Source organism: Bubalus bubalis, chromosome 7, assembly GCF_019923935.1.
Source record: "Bubalus bubalis isolate 160015118507 breed Murrah chromosome 7, NDDB_SH_1, whole genome shotgun sequence".
NCBI classification, from domain to species: Eukaryota; Metazoa; Chordata; class Mammalia; order Artiodactyla; family Bovidae; genus Bubalus; species Bubalus bubalis.
The window spans coordinates 2,398,736-2,417,157 of NC_059163.1; the positions used below are offsets into that span (position 1 = coordinate 2,398,736).

The 18,422-nt window shown below is 63.2% G+C and overlaps 1 protein-coding gene across 6 annotated transcripts in view; it reads left to right on the forward strand.

The window, feature by feature from the left end:
- Positions 1-6,288: 6,288 nt before the first annotated feature.
- DOK7 (docking protein 7) overlaps positions 6,289-18,422 on the forward strand; it is a 38,040-nt gene continuing 25,906 nt past the window's right edge. For 2 of the 6 annotated variants that reach the window (XM_025290560.3, XM_025290564.2), the window contains exons 1-3: positions 7,674-7,850; positions 7,920-7,965; positions 16,818-17,048. In XM_025290560.3, coding sequence (XP_025146345.1) covers positions 7,797-7,850; positions 7,920-7,965; positions 16,818-17,048 — 331 coding nt within the window. In that variant the 5' untranslated portion in view covers positions 7,674-7,796. Of the gene's footprint in view, positions 6,747-6,815; positions 6,905-7,418; positions 7,507-7,673; positions 7,851-7,919; positions 7,966-16,817; positions 17,049-18,422 lie in introns of those variants that run through there. The other 4 variants (XM_025290562.3, XM_044945574.2, XM_025290561.3 and 1 more) reach the window with 4 other exon arrangements.

Below are 18,422 nucleotides of genomic sequence, written 5' to 3' on the forward strand. Positions count from 1 at the left end.
CCCCGCCCACACTGCCGACCCCTCTGCCCAAGCCCCCCAGCCCTGCCTTACCTCCCAGGCCATGACCCCCCGACCCAGCTTTGTGGATGACGTGCCCTCGGGGCTTGGGGGCCCCCCGAGCCAGCACCCCAGCTGCCCTTCCTCAGTGGAGAAGGGAGTCTGTGACCCCACCAGGAGGGGTCTGGCCCCACGGCCTGGAGACTCGGGTCAAGAGATGCAGGTGGGAACTTCTTCCCAGCCAGACTGCTCTCAGACCCTCCTCTGCCCTACCCTGACCCCCAAACTGCTCCGGCCACCCCAGCCTCCCTGTGTTCATGAACCAACCAGGCCCCTTGCTCACCCTGCTCCCACCGCTGCCTAGAAAGTTCTGTCCCGTGCTGCCCCTCCCCCTCCACTCAGTCTTTTGACGTCCTGGGAGGCCTGGTGGTCAGGTCCTTTCCAGTCCCTCCCCATCGTCACGCACACAGGTAGGCACAGACCCCTTGCCTCTCGGCCCCGTCTCAGTCAGGACTGTGTTCAGACCTGACCGATGGGGCTGGAGAGCTTTGCTTCCCTCCCGTAGCAGGAAGTCAGACAGTGGTCAGCCACAGCCCCTTTATCAGGAGAGGATGGGTTTCCCCTGGAACCCCTTCTCCAGCGGATTTTGTGTTTCGCTCTGTCTGCCCGAATAGGGTCTCGTGGCCACACCCAGCTGCTGGGGAGGCTGGGAGGGCAGGGAACAGAGTTGTCAGGACAGGATCACCAGGTAGGCGCCCGGCCCCCTGGCAAAGCCAGAGGAAGAGAGAGGACCACAGTGGGTGCCTGCTGGCCCAGCACGTGGGTGGGGCTCAGAGCCGTCAGTGGACTGCAACTCATGCGGGCCACAGCCGGGGTGGCAGAGGCCGGTGCCGGCCCCCCGGCCCCCGGAAGACACAGCAGCTCCCACTGGTGGACCTGGGGCCTCTGACCGCCCGTTCTCAGCCTCCAGGAACACTGTGGGTTCAGTGCCCCCAAACCTTTGCCTGGTGCGAGCTCTCCCCGACCTTGTTCCCTGTGGGTGTGGAGTGAGGATCTGTTAAAGAGGTGACATGGGTCTACAGATGGTCCGATGTCAGCCAACCTTGTATTCCTGGAGCAAGCTGTGCTGAGTCAGGGAGGGAGCCAGCTACCTTCTGTGGGCTGCTCTGGACTTCCTCCCCACCTTGCACTGTGCCCCGTCTGCTGATCCCGATGGGCTGCATCAGTGGGCTCCTGTGCCCTTGGGTGAGGGGAGCCCAGCAGGGGAGAGGGTAGCATGGGATTGGGGTGCTGATTTCCTTGGCTTCCTCTTCTGGGGTGACCTCAGTGTTACAGGTTGGATTGTGTCCTCCCCAAGTTCATAGACTGGAGTCTGAACCCCCAGGACCGCAGAATGTGACCTGATTTGGAAAGAGGGTCTTCAGAGAAGGGGTCACGTTAAGATGAGATCGTTGCAGTGGGCCCTGATCCAATATGACTGTGTTCCCGTAAGAAGGGAAATTGTGCTCACAGAGACACACATGGGGGGAAGGTGATGTGAAGAGACGCAAGGGGGCGATGGCCATCCACAGGCGAGGCCGGAGGCCCGAGCAGGTCCTCACGATGGCAGGAAGAACCCAGCCCTGCCGACATCCTCATCTTGGACTTCAGGCCTCCAGGACGGTGAGACAATTTCTGTTGGTTAAAGCCCCAGTCTGGGGTGCTTTTTGGAGAAGGAAATGGCAACTCACTCTGGTGTTCTTGCCTGAAGGATCCCAGAGATGGGGGAGCCTGGTGGGCTGCTGTCTGTGGAGCTGCACAGAGTGGGACACGACTGAAGCGACTCAGCAGCAGCAGCAGCAGCTGTGGAGCTTTGTTCTGTGTCCAGCAAAGGGCGCACCTGGGTCCCTTCCCGAAGGCCACACTCCTCCCAAGGTGTACATCCCGCCCCTTCGTGCTTCAGGGGCCCCACCCCCAGGTCTCGAGGCAGTTGCACGTCTCTCTAACAACCCAGGGCTACATAGTCACGGTGGGCTTCCCTGGTGGCTCAGTCGGGAAGGAATCTGCCTGCGATGCAAGAGACGTGGGTTCGATCCCTGTGTCAGGAAAATCCCCTGGAGAAAGGAATGGCAACCCACTCCAGTATTCCTGCCTGGAGAATCCCATGGACAGAGGAGCCTGGCAGGCTATAGTCCATGGGATAGCAAAGAGTCAGACACAACCGAGCAACTCACACACACACACCGCTGCTGGTGGTTCCCTCTAAGACCACACCTTTGTATACAGACCCTCTCTGAATTGTCCTAACATGTCAGCAGCTGGAACCCTGGCCAACACGCTGACTTTTTAGCGGCTTTTTCAGAATTTGCTTTTATTTTGTTTAGGGTTTTGCATTTATGTTTCTGAGTGAGAGTGGCCTGTAATTTTCCTTTCTTATACTGTTTGAGTGACTGTCTGCAGGGCTACCCTCAGACCTCATAGAGCGAGTTTAAGAGATGCTGCCCCTTCTTTCTCGGTCCACCGGAGGGCTGTAGAAAGCCAGTCGTCTGTTCACTCAGATTTTGGTGGCATCTCCTGTAAGATTCCCTGGCCCAGTGTTTTGTTTCTTCTTTCTGTATTGGCTCTGCTGGGTTTTTGTTGCTTCGTGGGCTCTTCTCTAGTTGTGGTCCCTGGGCTCTAGAGCACAGGCTCAGTAGTCGTGGTTCCCGGGCTCCGTTGCTGTGTGACGTGTGGGATCTTCCTAGATCAGGGGTGGAACCCGTGTCTCTTGCGTTGGCAGTGGAGCCTTTAAACTCAGCCGCCAGGGAAGCCCCCGGTGTCTTATTTACAGGATGATGTTTAACTACTGAGTCATTTTTTTAATAGTTTGGGACTTGTGGAGAATTCTGTTTCTTCTTGAGCTAGTTTAGGAAGCTACACTGGTGAATTTATCTGTCTACATGTCCACATTTATTAACAGAGCATCGTTCGTGCTGTTCTCTCGGCGTTTCATCTCACATGTATTGTTAGCTATTTCCTGTCAGCACTTGGAAGGTATTCCACTGGCTTCTGTTCCTACTGTTGAGAAATCTGCTTTAAATGGAATCGTGGGGATGTCCCTGGCGGTCCGGCTGTTAGGACTCTGTGTTTCTGATGCAGGGGGCACAGGTTCCATCCCTGGTTGTGAAAGTAAGATCATACAAGCAAAAAAAAAAATCGAATTGTGAATTCTGGTTCTTCTGACATCATTTTCCCCTGTGATGCTCGGCGCTTGAGTGTTTGTCTCTGATGTGCTGTGGTCTCACTCAGGACGCGCAGGGGGGCCTCTCTCTGTCTCGTCGTGTCTGCTGTGTGCCAACCCCTGCTCAGCTTGGACGCTTGCTGGTGCCCGTGGCCGTGGCAACTCAGGGTCCAGGCTCCGTCTCTGCAGAGCTTCCAGTGTTGCACAAGGCTTGGAGTCTGCCACAGACACTCTGTGTCAGACTGTTCCGGCGTCACAGCTCAGTTCAGTTCAGTCGCTCAGTCGTGTCCAACTCTTTGCGACCCCATAGACTGAAGCTTGCCAGTTCTCCCTGTCCATCAACTCCTGGAGTTTACTCAAACTCATGTACACTGAGTCTGTGATGCCATCCAACCATCTCATCCTCTGTCGTCCCCTTCTCCTCCTGCCCTCAATCTTCTCAGCATCAGGGTCTTTTCAAATGAGTCAGCTCTTTGCATGAGGTGTCCAAGGTACTGGAGTTTCAGCTTCAGCATCAGTCCTTCCAATGAACACCCAGGGCTGATCTCCTTTAGGATGGACTGGGTGGACCTCCTTGCAGTCCAAGGGGCTCTTGAGAGTGTCACAAATGACACCCAAACTCGTGACACACAGGCAGCCTTGTGCTTGGCTCACGATGCTGGGCCTGTTGGTCCCTGGCTTTGCTCACGGGGTGGTTCTCGTGGCCCGGGCTGTATGTGGGTCATCGGTGGGTCTTAGACGGTTCTGCCCTTGGGGGCCGACTGGCTTTTGGCTGGGGTGGCAGGGTGACCGGGACACACATCTTTTGTCATCTGGCAGGCTACCTCGGGCCCAGTCACGTGGTGGAGGCTGGGCTCCAAAGAAACAGTGGGTGTGAATGTTCCCGTTGCATCTCACTCGTCAAAGCCGGGGTAGACAGACACACTCCAGCTCTCAGTGGAAGGAGGTCGCGTGTCAAGGGGCGTGCAGGCCAGAGACACTGTGGCGCTTTTTAATCTCACGTGCTCTCTGTACCTGTCTGCTGGGACTGCTGTAACAGAAGGCCACCGGTGGGGGAGTCACGCAGTAGACATTGATTTTCTCCTGGTTCTGGGGGTGAATTCAAGATCCAGTGAGGTGGTTTCCGGGGAGACTCTCCTCCAGGCCTTCCTGCTGTGTCCTCACACGGCCTTGCCCTGTGCACGTGCTGAGACACAGGCAGAAAGAGAGAGAGAGAGCTTCTCCCTCTACTTAAAAGGCCACAGTCCTATGGGGTCAGGGCCCCACCCTTATGACCTCATTTGACCTTTTTTGCCTCCTTAGCGGTCCCAGCTCCAAACCCAGTCACCTTGGGGCTAGGGCCTCAACAGGTGGATTAGTGGGCACATAGGTGGGTCCATAACACCCCGTCTCACCACGTGGTGAATGAGGAGTGTGGGAGATTGCAGGGCTGGGAGGTGGTGGTTATCACTCCCACCCATGCTCCGCTGGCCACAACTCCTTCATGTAGCCCCACCTCCCTGGGGGGAGCTGGGACCTGCAGAGGGGTGACTCAGGGAGTCACTCGGGTGGAGTCAGGCGGAGTGTTGCCACGATCAGCTGGTGCACGTTTTTCTCCAGCCTCACTGAGCACCTGGAGACACAAGACAAGGCGGCCTGTCCCCGGTCCCCGCATTCTCTTGTGTTTGTAAAACTCACTATCATTTTGAAAGACGCTCACACACATCCTCTCATTCAGGTGAGTGCTCAGTCGCATCTGACTCTGCCAGCCAGTGAACTGCAGCCCGCCAGGCTCCCCGTCCCTGGGATTCTCCAGGCAAGAACACTGGAGTGTGTTGCCATTCCCTTCTCCGGGGGATCTTCCCGACCCAGGGATCGGACCCAGGCCTCCTGCACTGCAGGCAGATTCTTGACCGTCCGAGCCAGCAGGTCAGCCCTGTCCTTCAGGAGCTCATCATCATAATGTCAGGCTGGAAGAGGAAACAGGCCAGAGAAGTCGTGCGACGATTAACGTTCATTGGGCTGTCGAGGGTCAGGTGCAGCATCGGACGGCAGGTCCCGCGGCTGCAGAGCCACTGATGGGGTGACCGTGCCCTGTGGCCACAGGGTCTGGCCGTGGTGGCAGTGTCCTTGGCGGTGACGTCCAGCAGCAGCGCCCGCGGCCGTGTGATCAGCCGGCTCTGACCCGTGATGGTGGTGGGCTTCTTGGAAGGCAGCAGCCGTGGCCCGTGGCTTTGGAGTCTGCCCGGGCAGTGGTGCAGAGCTGCGGTGGCATCAGGTCTCCGGAGCGTGGCTGTGCCCCTGGCCTCCTGCAGGTCCTGCTGATCCCCGCCTGCCCTGGGTTCCACCTGAGGCCTAACGATCTTCCCACAGATTCCTTCCCGCTTCAGTGACCAGAGTCGGCTTCTGCCACTTGCCACCAGCGACTCTGGCTGCCACGGCTGAGGGAACTGTCTGAGTCTGCTTAGGCAGCTATGACAGAAATACTGTAGACTGCGAGGCTGAAACAACAGATGCAGTTCTCAACAGTTGCTGAGGCCGGAAGTCAGAGATCTGGGTGCCAGCCTGGTTGGGGTCTGGGGTGGGGGCCCTCTTCCGGGCGTGCAGATGGCTGCCTCTGGCTGTGTCCTCAGGGTGGGTGGGGAGAAAGATCACGTCTTCTTACGAGGACGCTAATCCAGTCCTGGGGATCCACCCTCACAACCTTATCACCCCCCAAACCCTGCTTCTTTGTACCATCCCCTTGGGGGTTGGCCTTCAACATGAATTTGTGGGGGGGGACACAAGCATTTGGTCCACAGCAGGAGCTTAGGAATGAGAGGCCAGGATCCCCCCGCCCCAGGTCCAGAGCAAGGCTGGAAGTTGGGCCTGCCTCTCAGTCGCCGGCGTTGGCGGGGGGCGGTGGGCAGCCGTCTGTCCCCACAGCAGCCCGCGTTTTCTGGGGCCCATGTGGGAGCAGGTGCAGCTGCCGGGCGTGGCAGGAGCCTGGGTTGGGGCCAGTGCTGCGGAATGCGGCAGGGCACTGCCCCTCCCCGTGGGGATGAGCATGTGCCAGGCGCCTGGGGTGGCAGATGTGCTGGTGGCCACAGCCCCCCAGCGCCGCCCGGCTCGCTGCTGGCTGTCCTGGGCCAGCGGCTGGGGGGCCTGGGATGAGCGGGCAGCCGCCCTGCAGAGGCGGTGCCCCTGGAGGAGGGGAGAGCGAGGCGCCTCCTGGGCCTGGGGTGACCCTGCTCCGCATCACACCCTGGGCACGCATTCCCAGGACATTCGAACTGAGCTCATTGCCCCCCCCAGGGCCCTGCCTTCTCAGATTCCCAGGGACAACAGGGACAGAGGTGCACAGAGAGGACAGACTTGGTCCTCTCTATGCCCAGCATGGTGGTTGCTGAGCTGGGACCCCAGCCCAGCAGTCTTCCCGCCCACAGGACCCCATGCCCTGCTCACGGCTTAGCCAACAGGGGTCAGTCCTGGAGGTGCCTGTGGTTCTGAGTATTAGATCCTTCTCCGTGAGAGGCAAGACCTGGACGGGATGACGACACGCACCCGCGTTCCTACTCGTGCGGATTTCAGGGTAACAGGACACCGCAGAGCCTTCCTCCCTCCTCCCGGCCAGATCCTCAGCCGCCTCAGGGTGGGACCCCGGCTGGGGCGCACTGCTTCTCTTTGCTTTTCAGAGTGCCGGCCTGTCTTTGCCACTGGCCCCGGGGCCTCGTCGACACTCCTAAAGGCGTGAGTGTTGGAGGTCGTCTCAGAAATGGGGGCTGACATCTGAGATGTGGACTCACCTGGGTTCCCAAAGAACCTGGGCAGCTGAGCAGGGGCTGTGGGTGGAAGGACGGGAAACCCGAGGCTCAGAGCTCCCCCGCTGCAATGGGGGCTCTCTCACGGGCTTTTACAGAGCAGCCTGGAGGGACGGACCTCCCCCCCTAGCAGCCAGTGGCAGGGCGTGCAGGCCTGGGACCAGACCGACTTGGGGCACTGGCCCCACTAACCCCCGGCAGCAGTCCACACTGGGGTCCTTGCTGCCAGGGGACAGGAATGACACCCCCCCCCATCCTCCTGCCTATGGAGCAGGGGTGGTCTGAGGGGTTGGAAGGGAACAGGGAGCAGGCAGGAGAGCTGGGTTGGGGAGTGAGGCGACGTCCTGGCCAGAGGTCTGTGGTGTCCGGTGACAGCTCAGGGGTGGTGGGAAGGACAGGTGCGCGAGGGTGAGCCAGCTTAGAGGAAGGCACACTTGCAAACCGGGACCCACCCAGGGCGGATGCCTCTTCCGGTGGTCGTTGCCTTTGCTTTCGGAAGGGGGGGCCCCCTCCCCCGCCCACCCCACTGGGGTGAGCAGCGTCGGAGCCCCAGGGTCCGAGCTTCGGCAGCGCGCGGTCCCGGAGGGCAGGGCGCTCAGGTGGCCCCAGGTGCCGCGGGGGGCGCATCGCCCAGGCGGGGCGCGGGTGGGGCAGGACCGACGGGCTGGCACCTCGGCCCCGCCCGCCGCGCGCGCCGCCCCGCCCGCCGCCCCGCCGGCCGGCGCACGGCGCTCGCGGAGCTATTTTGAAAGTGACCCTGGGCTGGGCGGCCCGCGGGGCGGCGGGGAGGGCGCGGCGGGGCGCGGGAACCATGACAGAAGATGACCGAGGCGGCGCTGGTGGAGGGCCAGGTCAAGCTGCGGGACGGCAAGAAGGTCGGGGCCGCGGCGGGCGCGGGGCGGGGCGGGCGCGGGCGGCGGCTCATGCTCTCTCTGTCCCCGCAGTGGAAGACTAGGTGGCTGGTGCTGCGCAAGCCTTCGCCGGTGGCAGGTGAGCGGGCGCGGGGTGCCGGCGCGGGGTCGGGGGCCCGGCGCGCGCGATCGGCCGCCGCGGCCTCCTGCGTGCGCCCGGCAGGCCCGGAGCGCCGGCCAGCTCGCCCGAAATAGCCGGCAGCGGGCGCCCCGGGGCGAGGGCTGTAACCGGAGAGCTCCCCGGCCTCGGCCTGCAGGGACCCTCTTGGCGCCCCGACTCGGCCCGGAGCCCCGAAGTCATCTCAGACCCCAGATCCCTGGGCCGACCCCCCTTGGCAGGAGGGCTGACAGGACCTCAGAGGGACCTGAGGGGGTTGGGGGAGCCGTGGAGACCTGAGGGCTGAAAGGGCAGGAGCCTGTTCTGGCCCCCTCCCCCATCGCGCCGCAGGGAGCATCCCAGAAAGTCCCGGCCCAGTGGGGACTGAGCTGTGTCACTGGCCCCAAATCCAGATGGGGTGTCCGGGCCAAGTTGACCCCAGGCGCCACCACCACCCCCCCATCTTGCCCAGGTGGAGCTGAGGCTGGACCGCCCAGGTGGGAACAGAGAAAGGGGAAAGCGGCCTCCTCTGGGGATGTGTCCTGGGAACCCCTGCAGGGCCAGCGCGCCCCCTGGGAGGAGGGCACGTGGAGCTGGGCATCTCCAGACTCAGTCCTCAGCGAGCGGCAGCGACCCGGAGGCTCTGAGCCGGGTGGCTGCAGCTGTTCCCGGAGACAGGTGCCCTGGAGCCAGCCCAGGTCCCCGGGGGTCCTTGTGGGCTGCTGGGGGTGTGTGTGCACGCTGCCTCACACGTGCGAGGCTGTCGGTCTTCCGGCATGCCTAGGGGTGTCTGTCAGTTCCCAAGGAGCTCCCCTCCTCTATCCGTTGGCCGAGCCGGCTCTGGGAGCCGCACGGTTGCGGGGCAAGGGCCTACGTTTGGCCTTGGACACACTCCTCCTGCCTGGAACTCAGCATCCCCGCCAAGGGGGCCTGAGCCCCGCACCCCCTTCACTCAGCTCACCGGTCTCGCAGGCCCAGCCCCGTGCCTGGTGCTGGGAGACCCTAGTCCCGGGGAGCTCAAGGAGGCCTGGCAGGGCTAGGGGCCGGGAGACAGTGGAATCCCTGCACCGGCCAGGCTGTGGGTGGCCGAGGTGGGGCGCAGGCGGTGTTGACGGAGGGGGCAGGGGCCGGCTGGGGCCCAGGGCGGGGGCTGCCTGCGGGGAGGCTGATGAGCTAGGGCCTGAGCACAGCCCCGGGCGGGCCTCGTCCCTCTTGCTGGGGCGGATGGTGACGTGCAGCCCCTGGTGGTGGGTGTCATGTCCGTATCCTAGAGAGCTGGGTGAGGGCTGTGCCCTGGCCGGCCCCAGCAGGCACACCTGTACACCGGGCCCTCTGGCAGCGGCTCCTCACCACCGCAGACTTTGAGTCTGTGCGTGGACTATTGGTGGTCGCGCACGTGCAGCCTCGCGGGAGGGGAGCGTGCCACGGGCCTCAGGGGAGGGAAGAGCCTCCTCTCCAGGGCGCTAGGGCGGCGGGGCTGGAGGGGACGTCCCCAGAGAAGAGGGTTAGGCACTCCAGGCAGGACCTTGCCCGGAGACTGGGCGGGAGAGGACTGGGCTGGAGGACGGTCCATGTGGCCCCTTGGGGTTGCTGTCCGTCCTGAGCCCTGCACCCCACGTCCTGGTCCTCAGAGTCTTGGGACCCCCACTGTGGTCCCCCATCCGGTCCGAGGATCTGTCCCCACTCCCCTGTCTCTCCTCCCTGGCCCTTAGCTGATGAGCCGGCTCCTCTCCGGCTCGCTGGGGCCCTGGCTGTGAGGGGTGCAGCTGCCTGGTCCCCCTTATCCTGAAGACTGGCTCCCTCGGTGGACCGGGCGGGGGGCAAGCCCTTGCATGTGGGGGTCTCACCGCGGAGACTCCCCAGATCCCGGCTGCAGCAGAGGGGAGCCTGGGGACGGGAGGAGGGGCCACCCTGCCTACTCTTCGTGAAGACCCCAGGGCTCTTGCTTTTAGAAATCGTTTCCCTGCCAGGTGGGCCCAAGGGGAGCAGTAGTGGTTGTTGGAGGCTCTGGGCAGGCGGGGGGCACAGAGGGCCCCTCTCCACTTGGTCCCTTCTCTGCTGTTTGTGCTTTGTTTTAGCCAAGATCACTTACGCTCGTAATAAAGTTTAGGTGATCAGAGGGAGGGGAGCTACTATGGGAAGAGGGGACGGGCTTTACTGAAACTTCAGTGAGAACTGCCCCCGGGGGTCCCCACCTCTGTCCTGGCCCGAGAATTCCTGTCCGGGTCCTTTCCCCGGGCCAGGCCCCCGTGAGAGGAGGGTGGTGTGGCCCTCCCCGGCTGACCCTGGGCAGCCTCTCTCTGCGCCTCCCTGGGTCGAGGCTCAGGATGGTAGGAGTTGGTCTCTCCCGTGGTTGAGCTCTGGAGGGCGGCCCACCCATGGGCGAGGCGTGCAGAGCCAGGGCAGCTCCCCGGGCACTGGTTCCGAGGGCCCTGCTGCAGGGACTCCCGTGTGCGCTGCCGGGGCCGCGTTATTCTGCCCAGAAAAGCTGGCAGGAGGGACCCTGAGTCCTGGAGCTGGCAGGGCCTTGTAGACAGCAGGCTAAGACCTGGTGATCCAAGGGCTATGGCCCTGGATGAGTGGGTGTGGTCTCCTGACCCCTCCCCCAACCCCGTGTGCTCTGCCCTTTGGCCAGCAGGCAGTCCACGCCTCTCCTGTCCTGGGGAGGGCTGGTCCAGTGCTCCCCCTGCCGTCTACGCTCCCTCCTAGTGCTGAGTTCCTGGAGGGCAGGGACCCTGACTCAGCCTCACAGGTGATGCTGGGGCTGGGGCCTGCCAGGGGACACAGGTTGGGAGCCCAGCCGCTCTCAGCAACACCTGGGTCCTGCAGACAAACCCAGGAACGGGGTACTCAGGGCACATGCCCCCTAAGCCTCCATACCACCGGCCTCTGTCCCACCCCATGCAGTGGCAGCCCTGCTGAGGTGGGCACGTTTGAAGACGGGAGGGCTCCCAGGTGGTGACGCCCAGGAGGGTCCTGCCCTGGCCCCACCTTCTGGCCTGGGATCGGCCGTGTCCCCTGGGAATGGGTGTCCTATCTCAGTCCTGGGGTTGGGCTGGCCCCCAAGCACGGGCTGAGGGTGGAGACCAGCCCTCTGGTCCCCGTGGACCCTTGACATGGAGGGCCAGGCTTCCTGCAGCCCCTGGGTCCAACCCGGAGTCGGAGCACCCCAGGTCAGGTCTGGCTGCTGCTCTGACCAATTGCATGATGAGAATGAGTCCTCACTGGGCTTGCAGGGTAGTCCCTGCAGAGGGTGGATGGGCAGCGGGTTTGCAGGGGGCCCAGGGCCCTGACTGCTCCTGCTGCCGCCTGTGTGCTGAGCCCGCGAAGCATCCAGAGCCCCACGAAGCCCCCTGGATCCCCGCGAAGCCCCCTGGAGCCCCACGAAGCCCCCTGGAGCCCCACAAAGCCCCCTGGTGCCCCGCAAAGCCCCCTGGAGCCCCACGAAGCCCCCTGGAGCCCCGCGAAGCCCCCTGGAGCCCTGCGAAGCCCCGTGGCATCCTGCACACACACACATGGTGGGCACTCTCCCCCTGAATAGGATCAGCAGCAGGCCTGGGCCTGTGTGTCAGGAGGCCGGTGGGTCAGGTGGCCTGGGGCCCCGGCAGGCAGGTCTGGTCAGCAGCCCCCAGCCCCAGCCCTCGGGCGGCCCCTGGGGCTGTTGCCCAGCGGCTCTGCGGAAGGCACAGCCCAAGGTCACCATGACCGACGAGCACTGAGCCCCACAGCGCTGCTCCGGCCGTGTCCCCGTGGGTGGGCGTCCGCCTTGTCTCCCTTGCCGGTTCCGTCCTCCCTGCCGGCCCCCCACCCCCACGAGGCCCAGAGGCCCGCGGCTTCCCGGCCGCCCTCCCAGGCGCTCAGCCCCGGGCCGTAAATGCCTCCGGGTGCCCATGACTCTCGTGGTTATTTTTACATCTTCAGGCGCCGTGTCCAGCTGCCTGCGTGCAGGCCGCCTGGCGTCCCTTGGGCCTCTTGGGCTCATGTGTCTGTGACAGAAACCCCACCCCGCCTTGCCGCCCCCTCCTCTCCCCAGGTCCCCCCCGCCCCCATCCAGAATCATCCTCTTCTTTCCTTTCCCTCAGCCCTGCCTCTGCCCACCAAGCTGTCCCGTGAGCTGGCCGGCCTCTGGCAGGGGGAAGGCCCTGCCCGCTGTCACTGTGGTTACTGCAGAGCCTGGGCCCCCTTTCCTCTGCCCAGCCTAGCCAGCAGCTCCCCTGGCCGGGACAGCTTTGCTGTTGCGCTGTGCCCACTCTCCACACGCAGCCAGCCTGGGCCCTGTTTGATGACGGCTCTCAGGCTCCCGTGAGCTGGGATGAGGCCCCAGCCTGGCTCAGCAGGCCCACCTGGCTGGACCCCACCTACATCTCAGATGGCTCTTCCCCAGCCGCATGCTGGCCTCTGGGCTTCTGCACTGGCTGTTCCCTCTGGCACGATGCTGTTCCCTGTGTGCTGCCGGGCTGCTGCCTTTCGCCCCTTGGGAGCCTGTGTCCCGTCTGGGAGGCCCATGAACAGGTGCTGTGATCAGGTGCCCGCTCCGGGCCCCTGAAGAGCACGTCCTCAGGGTTTGCTTCTTTGTCCACCTTTTCCACGTTCTGACCAGCTCCCCTCTTGGGTTTCGGCTGCACAGAAGCTGGGCCGTGTCCCCAGGTCCCTGGGCCTCCCATGAGCAGAGTGAACTGGACTTAGTGCTGCAGGGGAGGCTGCCAGGCGGGGGGATGGAAAAGGAGGTGGGGTGGGCTCCGAGGGGCCCCAGCGGGTGTTTTTCAGCGGCCCTTTCAGTAAGCGGGGCCGCTGGGCCTTTGCCTTTTCTACACCAGGAACCTGCCCCCTGCCCCTGGCTCGGCTCAGTGCAGGTGGGTGTAGGTGGCCAGGATGGGTGTGCGTGGTCCACAGGCAGACCCTCCCCAGGGTTTGGCGGTGATGGGACGGTGTCTGGCTCCCGGCCGACGTCCCTGCTGGCTGGCCTGTGGCTGAGGGCCTCTGCGTGCCCAGCCAAGGCTGTGTTAGTGCCTCGACTCTGCGGAGCTCTCATTTGAAAGTAGAGGCTCTATGAGCTGAGTGGGGGTGTCTCTGGTCACAGGCGTGGGGCTTTGACCAGTCAGACGGTCCCCACCGCAGTGCCCACGCAGAGTGTGTGTGTGTGTGTGTGTGTGTGTGCATGTGTGCGTGCAAGCGAGCAGGTGTGTGTGTGTGAGCATGCAGGCATGTGTGACCGGGTGTGTGTGTGTGTCTGTGTGTGGACCACCTCGTTTCATCTTCCCACTTTGGTGGCGGCCCCTCTCTGCCTCCCTTCAGCACGACCACCCCGATCCACTCCACCCCCTGCCCGAGCTGCCCCTTCCAGGCCGCCCTCCAGGCCCCGCGGGAGGCTTCAGCTCCCACCCCTGGGGTCCCAGCGGCTCCAGGCCCGGTGGCCGCCTGGCTGAGGCTGGCTGCTGTGAGCGGGGTCCTTGGGCCCACGGGGCCTGGCATGGAGATGAAGCAGGCGCCCCAGGCGCAGGGTGGGAAGGCTGGTGGCGCTCCCTCACTGGTGACCGGGAGACCTTGCTGAGGGACCAGCCTCACTCATGGGGCCTCGTGTGAGGGGTGCAGCCCTGGGTGCTCGCGGTGGGGGGCCCCGGTCGGGCTGAGCAGCTGGTGCAGGCCCCTGTGTCCTCCATGCGGTGTGTCCCGGGCCAGTGGGCTGCTGCCCCTGGAGGCTCGGGCGCTCGCCCAGGTGCAGAGCAGCTCTGAGACCCGCATTGTCTCAGGTCCCAGACCTGAGAATTCCCATTTCCCTGGTGCCTGTTCCTTCCACAGCTTTTCACTAAGCAGCACTCTCTATAGGATGGGTTTTAAAGATAGGACCCCTTTATGGCTGGAGCAATGGGAGGGGAGGGGCAGGGCAGCTGCCGGACCGGGGCCCCTCCCGGCCCCACACTTGCCGCCCCTCTCCTGAGCCGCGTCCTGCCCCAGCTTGTGGGAGACCACGGCAGGGTCCGGAGGTGACTCCTCCGGCCGCCGCCGTCACTGGGCTGTGACTGCGGGCAGCTTCCACTGGGCAGAAGGTGGGGCTCGGCACACAGCCGTGTCCGCTCCCCCGCCGCCGTTCACATTCATATTGAAAAATGAGACCAGTGACCGGCCTGATGTCTCAGCTTCCTGGGGCTGCGGTAACAAAGTATCGCAAACCCAGGGGCTCAAGACAAGAGAGATGTGCTCTCTCCCCGTCCTGGAGCCTGGAAACCCACACTCAAGGTGTCGGCAGGGCCACGTGCTTCGCGAAGGTTCTGGGGAGCGCTCTCCCGCCTGCTCGGGCTCCTGCACTCATGGGCATGTTGCTCTGTGACTTGTCTTCTCATGGCCTCTCCTCTGTGTGTCCGTATCTCCCCTCCTGTCTCTTATGAGGACACTCATCTTTAGATTTGGGGCCCCCTTGGACAATCCATCGAGATCTTTAACCTGACCACATCTGCACAGACCCTTTCTCCAAACGAGGGCATGTCTGCAGGTTCTGGGAGTCAGGACGTGGACACGTTTTTTTGAGGGGTTCCCCATTTACCCTGCCACAGACAGGTGAGGGCACGAGTCTATTCTCAAATCTCTGTAAGGAGTATGCTGTGAGCTGATTTCAGACAGAGCCAGGATCCGGGAAGACTGGGTAGGCAGGGGGAAAAGGGTCTTGGGGACAGATGTTGGCTCTGCCACGCAGAGGTTTGGCTGTGAGCCAAACCAGCCTTGCAAGGGCAGGCGTCCTCCTCCTGTGATAGCGGGAGGCATCAGGGAGCCGTGGGGCAGCCCAGGGGCCCTTGTGGCAAGCTGGACTCCAGACCACAAATTGGCAAATCCAGGGCCTGAGCCAAATCCGCCCGTCTCTTGCTTCTGTGATGAAGTTTTGTCATAACGCAGCCATACACATGTGTGTGGTCTCTGGCTGCTTTTGCAGTTAAGAAGCTGTGACAGGGACTTCCTGGGTAGTTGAGTGGCTAAGACTCCACGCTCCCAATGCAGGAGGTGCGGGTTCGATCCCTGATAGGGAAACTAGCTCCCACAGGCCGCAATGAAAGATCCTGCAGATCCTGCCTGCCGCTGCGAAGACCAAACCCCCCAGGGCTGCAGCTAAGACCCGGCACAGCCAAATAAATAAATAGTGAACAGAAAAAACTGTGACAGAGGCTGCGTGGCCCACACAGTGGAATATAGTTACTGTCTGACTCTTCACAGGAAAGTTTACAGACCCTGCTCTTGGCTACATCATAGGGAGCATAGCTCCTAGAAACAAAGGAAGTGACAGTCTTGCCCTGCCTTTGCTGGTCAGGCCACGACCGAAGCAAACAGTCGTTCCTGGGATAGGAGGGCCTCACCCTCATTGGTGCTGGGTGACCAGACTGTCACAGTAGAAGAGCACCGCCTTCGCGAGCTTGTCTCCCAGGGTGGGGGGCGGGCAGACGGGAGACGGGACGGCCAGCCGCACGGCGACACCCACGGGAGAGGCCGGTCTTCCCGGGGGGAGGAGCGGCAGGAGGAACTTGGCGTGTCGGGGGAGCAGCCTGGTGTGGGTGACAGGGCCGTGCGCACGCTGGGCTCCCGCCCGTGGCCAGCCGGGCGCCTGCACGGCCGGCTCCTGCCCGTGGCCGCCCCGGTGTCCACGCGCTTCTTTGCTGGGAGTCTCTCTGCGTTCATGGCCTCCCAAGGCTTTCTCCTCTGGAGCCTCTGGTGACACTTGGGGGGCATTTCCATAACAACACGTGCCCTTTGTGACTAATTTCTCTCTGGGCCGGGCCACGCGTTTCCAAGGGAGCTATGTTCTGGAGAGAACATGCCCGAACCCTCGGGTGGCAGGTGGGTTTCCATGGGCTCTGGGGTTCTGTGTATTCCCCTGGGGTGGGCAGGTGGATTTCCGTGGGCTCTGGGGTTCTGTGTATTCCCCTGAGAATGAAAACATCCTTGCTTTTTTTTTTTTTTTCCTGACATAAGCATTTCAAACGCTAGGGACAGGGTCTCAGATAGGAAGCGGAGCCCCATCACAGGCTTTGGAGATTTGTTAATAGGAGCTTGTCGGAGCCAGCCCGTCCCGCAGGCTGGTGTCCAGCCTACCTGTGGCTGCATCCCCACCTGACCGCAGCGGTGTGTGCGTCCAGGACACGCCGTCCGACCTCTGTCTTCACAGGGCAGGGGTTGACGGCGGGCAGGCAGGAGGCGCCACCCTTGCTCTCCGTCTGCTGGCCAAGCTGAGTGTGGAGTCAGGCTCTGGGGTCCGGGTGTCCCTTGGGTCTGCAGGGAGGCGTCTCCAGTGTTGGGTGGGGCGGGGAAGTGCTCCATCCCGAGAGGTCCTCCAGTGCCCACCCCCAGCCCTCTCCTGCCCCGACGAGGGGGCTGGTTCACTGAGCTTGGGGCCACCTCGCACCCCAGGGTCTCGGTGTTCGCATCAGGCCTGGCACCCTCACCCTCAGCAGAAACTGGGTGTGACCGGGCGGGGTGTGCCTACACTTAGGAGGGACACGGAGGCCCCGACCCAGGGCGGCTCGCCAGGGCCACACAGGTGGCTCAGTGCCATGTTTGTGTTTGGAGCGGCGTCCCCCCAGGGCCGGGGCAGGGTGCAGGCCCCAGCTGGAGGCCCCAGGCCGGGTGGGTGGGTCCTCGCCAGGGAGTGTCCCGAACCCACTTCTGCCTGTGTGGCCCGTGGCCGTGTGGGTGGGGGTACCTTTTGCACACGAGGGGCTGGAGGCTCAGGGTGCCCGGGGCTTGCTGGGGGCCGGCCGTGCCTGGAGCCTGGGTCTCTGGGGTGCGGCGGGGGTGGTGCCGGGCACTCGGGGGGGTGGCCGCACTGACCCCCACCCCCACGCCCCCCACAGACTGCCTGCTGATGCTGGCCTACAAGGACAAGTCGGAGCGCGCCAAGGGGCTTCGGGAGCGTAGCAGCCTGACGCTGGAGGACATCTGCGGGCTGGAGCCCGGCCTGCCCTACGAGGGCCTGGCCCACACGCTGGCCATCGTCTGTCTGTCTCAGGCCGTCATGCTGGGCTTCGACAGCCGCGAGGCCATGTGCGCCTGGGACGCCCGGATCCGCTACGCGCTGGGCGAGGGTGAGTGCGGCCAGAGCCCACGGGGACGGTCTCTTCCTGCCCTCGGGGGTCCCTGGGGGTCTCACCGCTGGGCTGCAGAGGCCAGGTCACGACTCCCAGTGCCTGCTGAGCGCTCTCTGGTCGGCCGTGATTGGGGCGATGGTGGGTTCACAGGGGAGATGCCTCTTGAGCTCCCGAACTTGGCCACATACATATGACCTGCGGGCCTTTAGCCCAAGCGGGTGACTGCCTGACCCTGGAGCCTTGGGGAGGAGGAGCCAGCCCCCCTGAGCCCCACAAGGGGGTGCAGGGTACAGGATGGGGTGCTCTCTGGAGAAGGACAAGCCCCAGCCCCCCCCACATGCCCACCCGGCTGGTCAAGCAGAGGCGGGCCAGCCCCCAGCTGTGTCGTCAGAACCCACGGCATCTTTTATCCGCACAGCTAGCTCACAGTGCTGCGTCGGCTTCGGGCAGGCGGCGGAGTGGCTCAGTTGTGCGTGTGTGTGTGTGTGTGGGCACATGCGTGTGTGTGGGCACATGTGTGTGTTCTCTTTCAGGTCCTCGTGCATCACAGGTTACTGCAAGACACCAAGTGTAGCTCCCTGTGCGGGTCCAGTAGGACCCTGTCGCTTACCTAACGTACACGTAGCACTGTGTATGTTTTAGTCCCAAAGCCCTGCGTTATCTCAAAAGCCATGATGTTTTAACACAATATTTAAACAGTTAAAAATGAAAGCTCGAAGCCCACGATGAACAGAAATATCAAAATCTAAAGCAAAGCTGGCCTGTGAGCCGTCTTTAAACCTTTCCGTCCACACCTTCCCCAATGCCACAGCCAGCCTGGGCTTTATTTAAGCTGTTTCACTCACCGTGGACTTTTTGCACTTTTTGTTGTTTAAATCATCGTTAAAATATCACTGATCTTGGCCCCTGTTTTGCACCCTGAGTAAGGGGCCTCACTCACCTCAGCCCAGCCCAGCTAGGGGTCAGCGGCTCGTCCCTCCTCCGGGAGCCCCCAGATCAGGCGTCTAGGGTGGGGGATGTGTGGACGGCCCAGTGAGGGGGCGCGGGGGCAGGAGGGAAGAGCCTCTTCCAGAAAGTTCTCCCGTCGGGGTTCCTGCCAGTTCAGCCTGGCTCAGCGCGTGACTGCACTTCCGCTAGGGTTGGGGTGGGGAGTGGGCGGGGGCCTGGCGCAGAGGCAGCCGGTGGGCGGGGGCCTGGCGCAGAGGCAGCCGGTGCCCTGTCCTGGCACCTTAAATAGAAATCACCAGGACACGGTGATGGGTTGCTGACCCCCGGCCCCCTGGGGCCAGGCTATGAGGGTCCTCGCCCGGGGGCTGCTGCCCACCATGGGAGCTTGGGTGGGCTCAGGGCGGGAGGAGGAGGCAGGGCTGG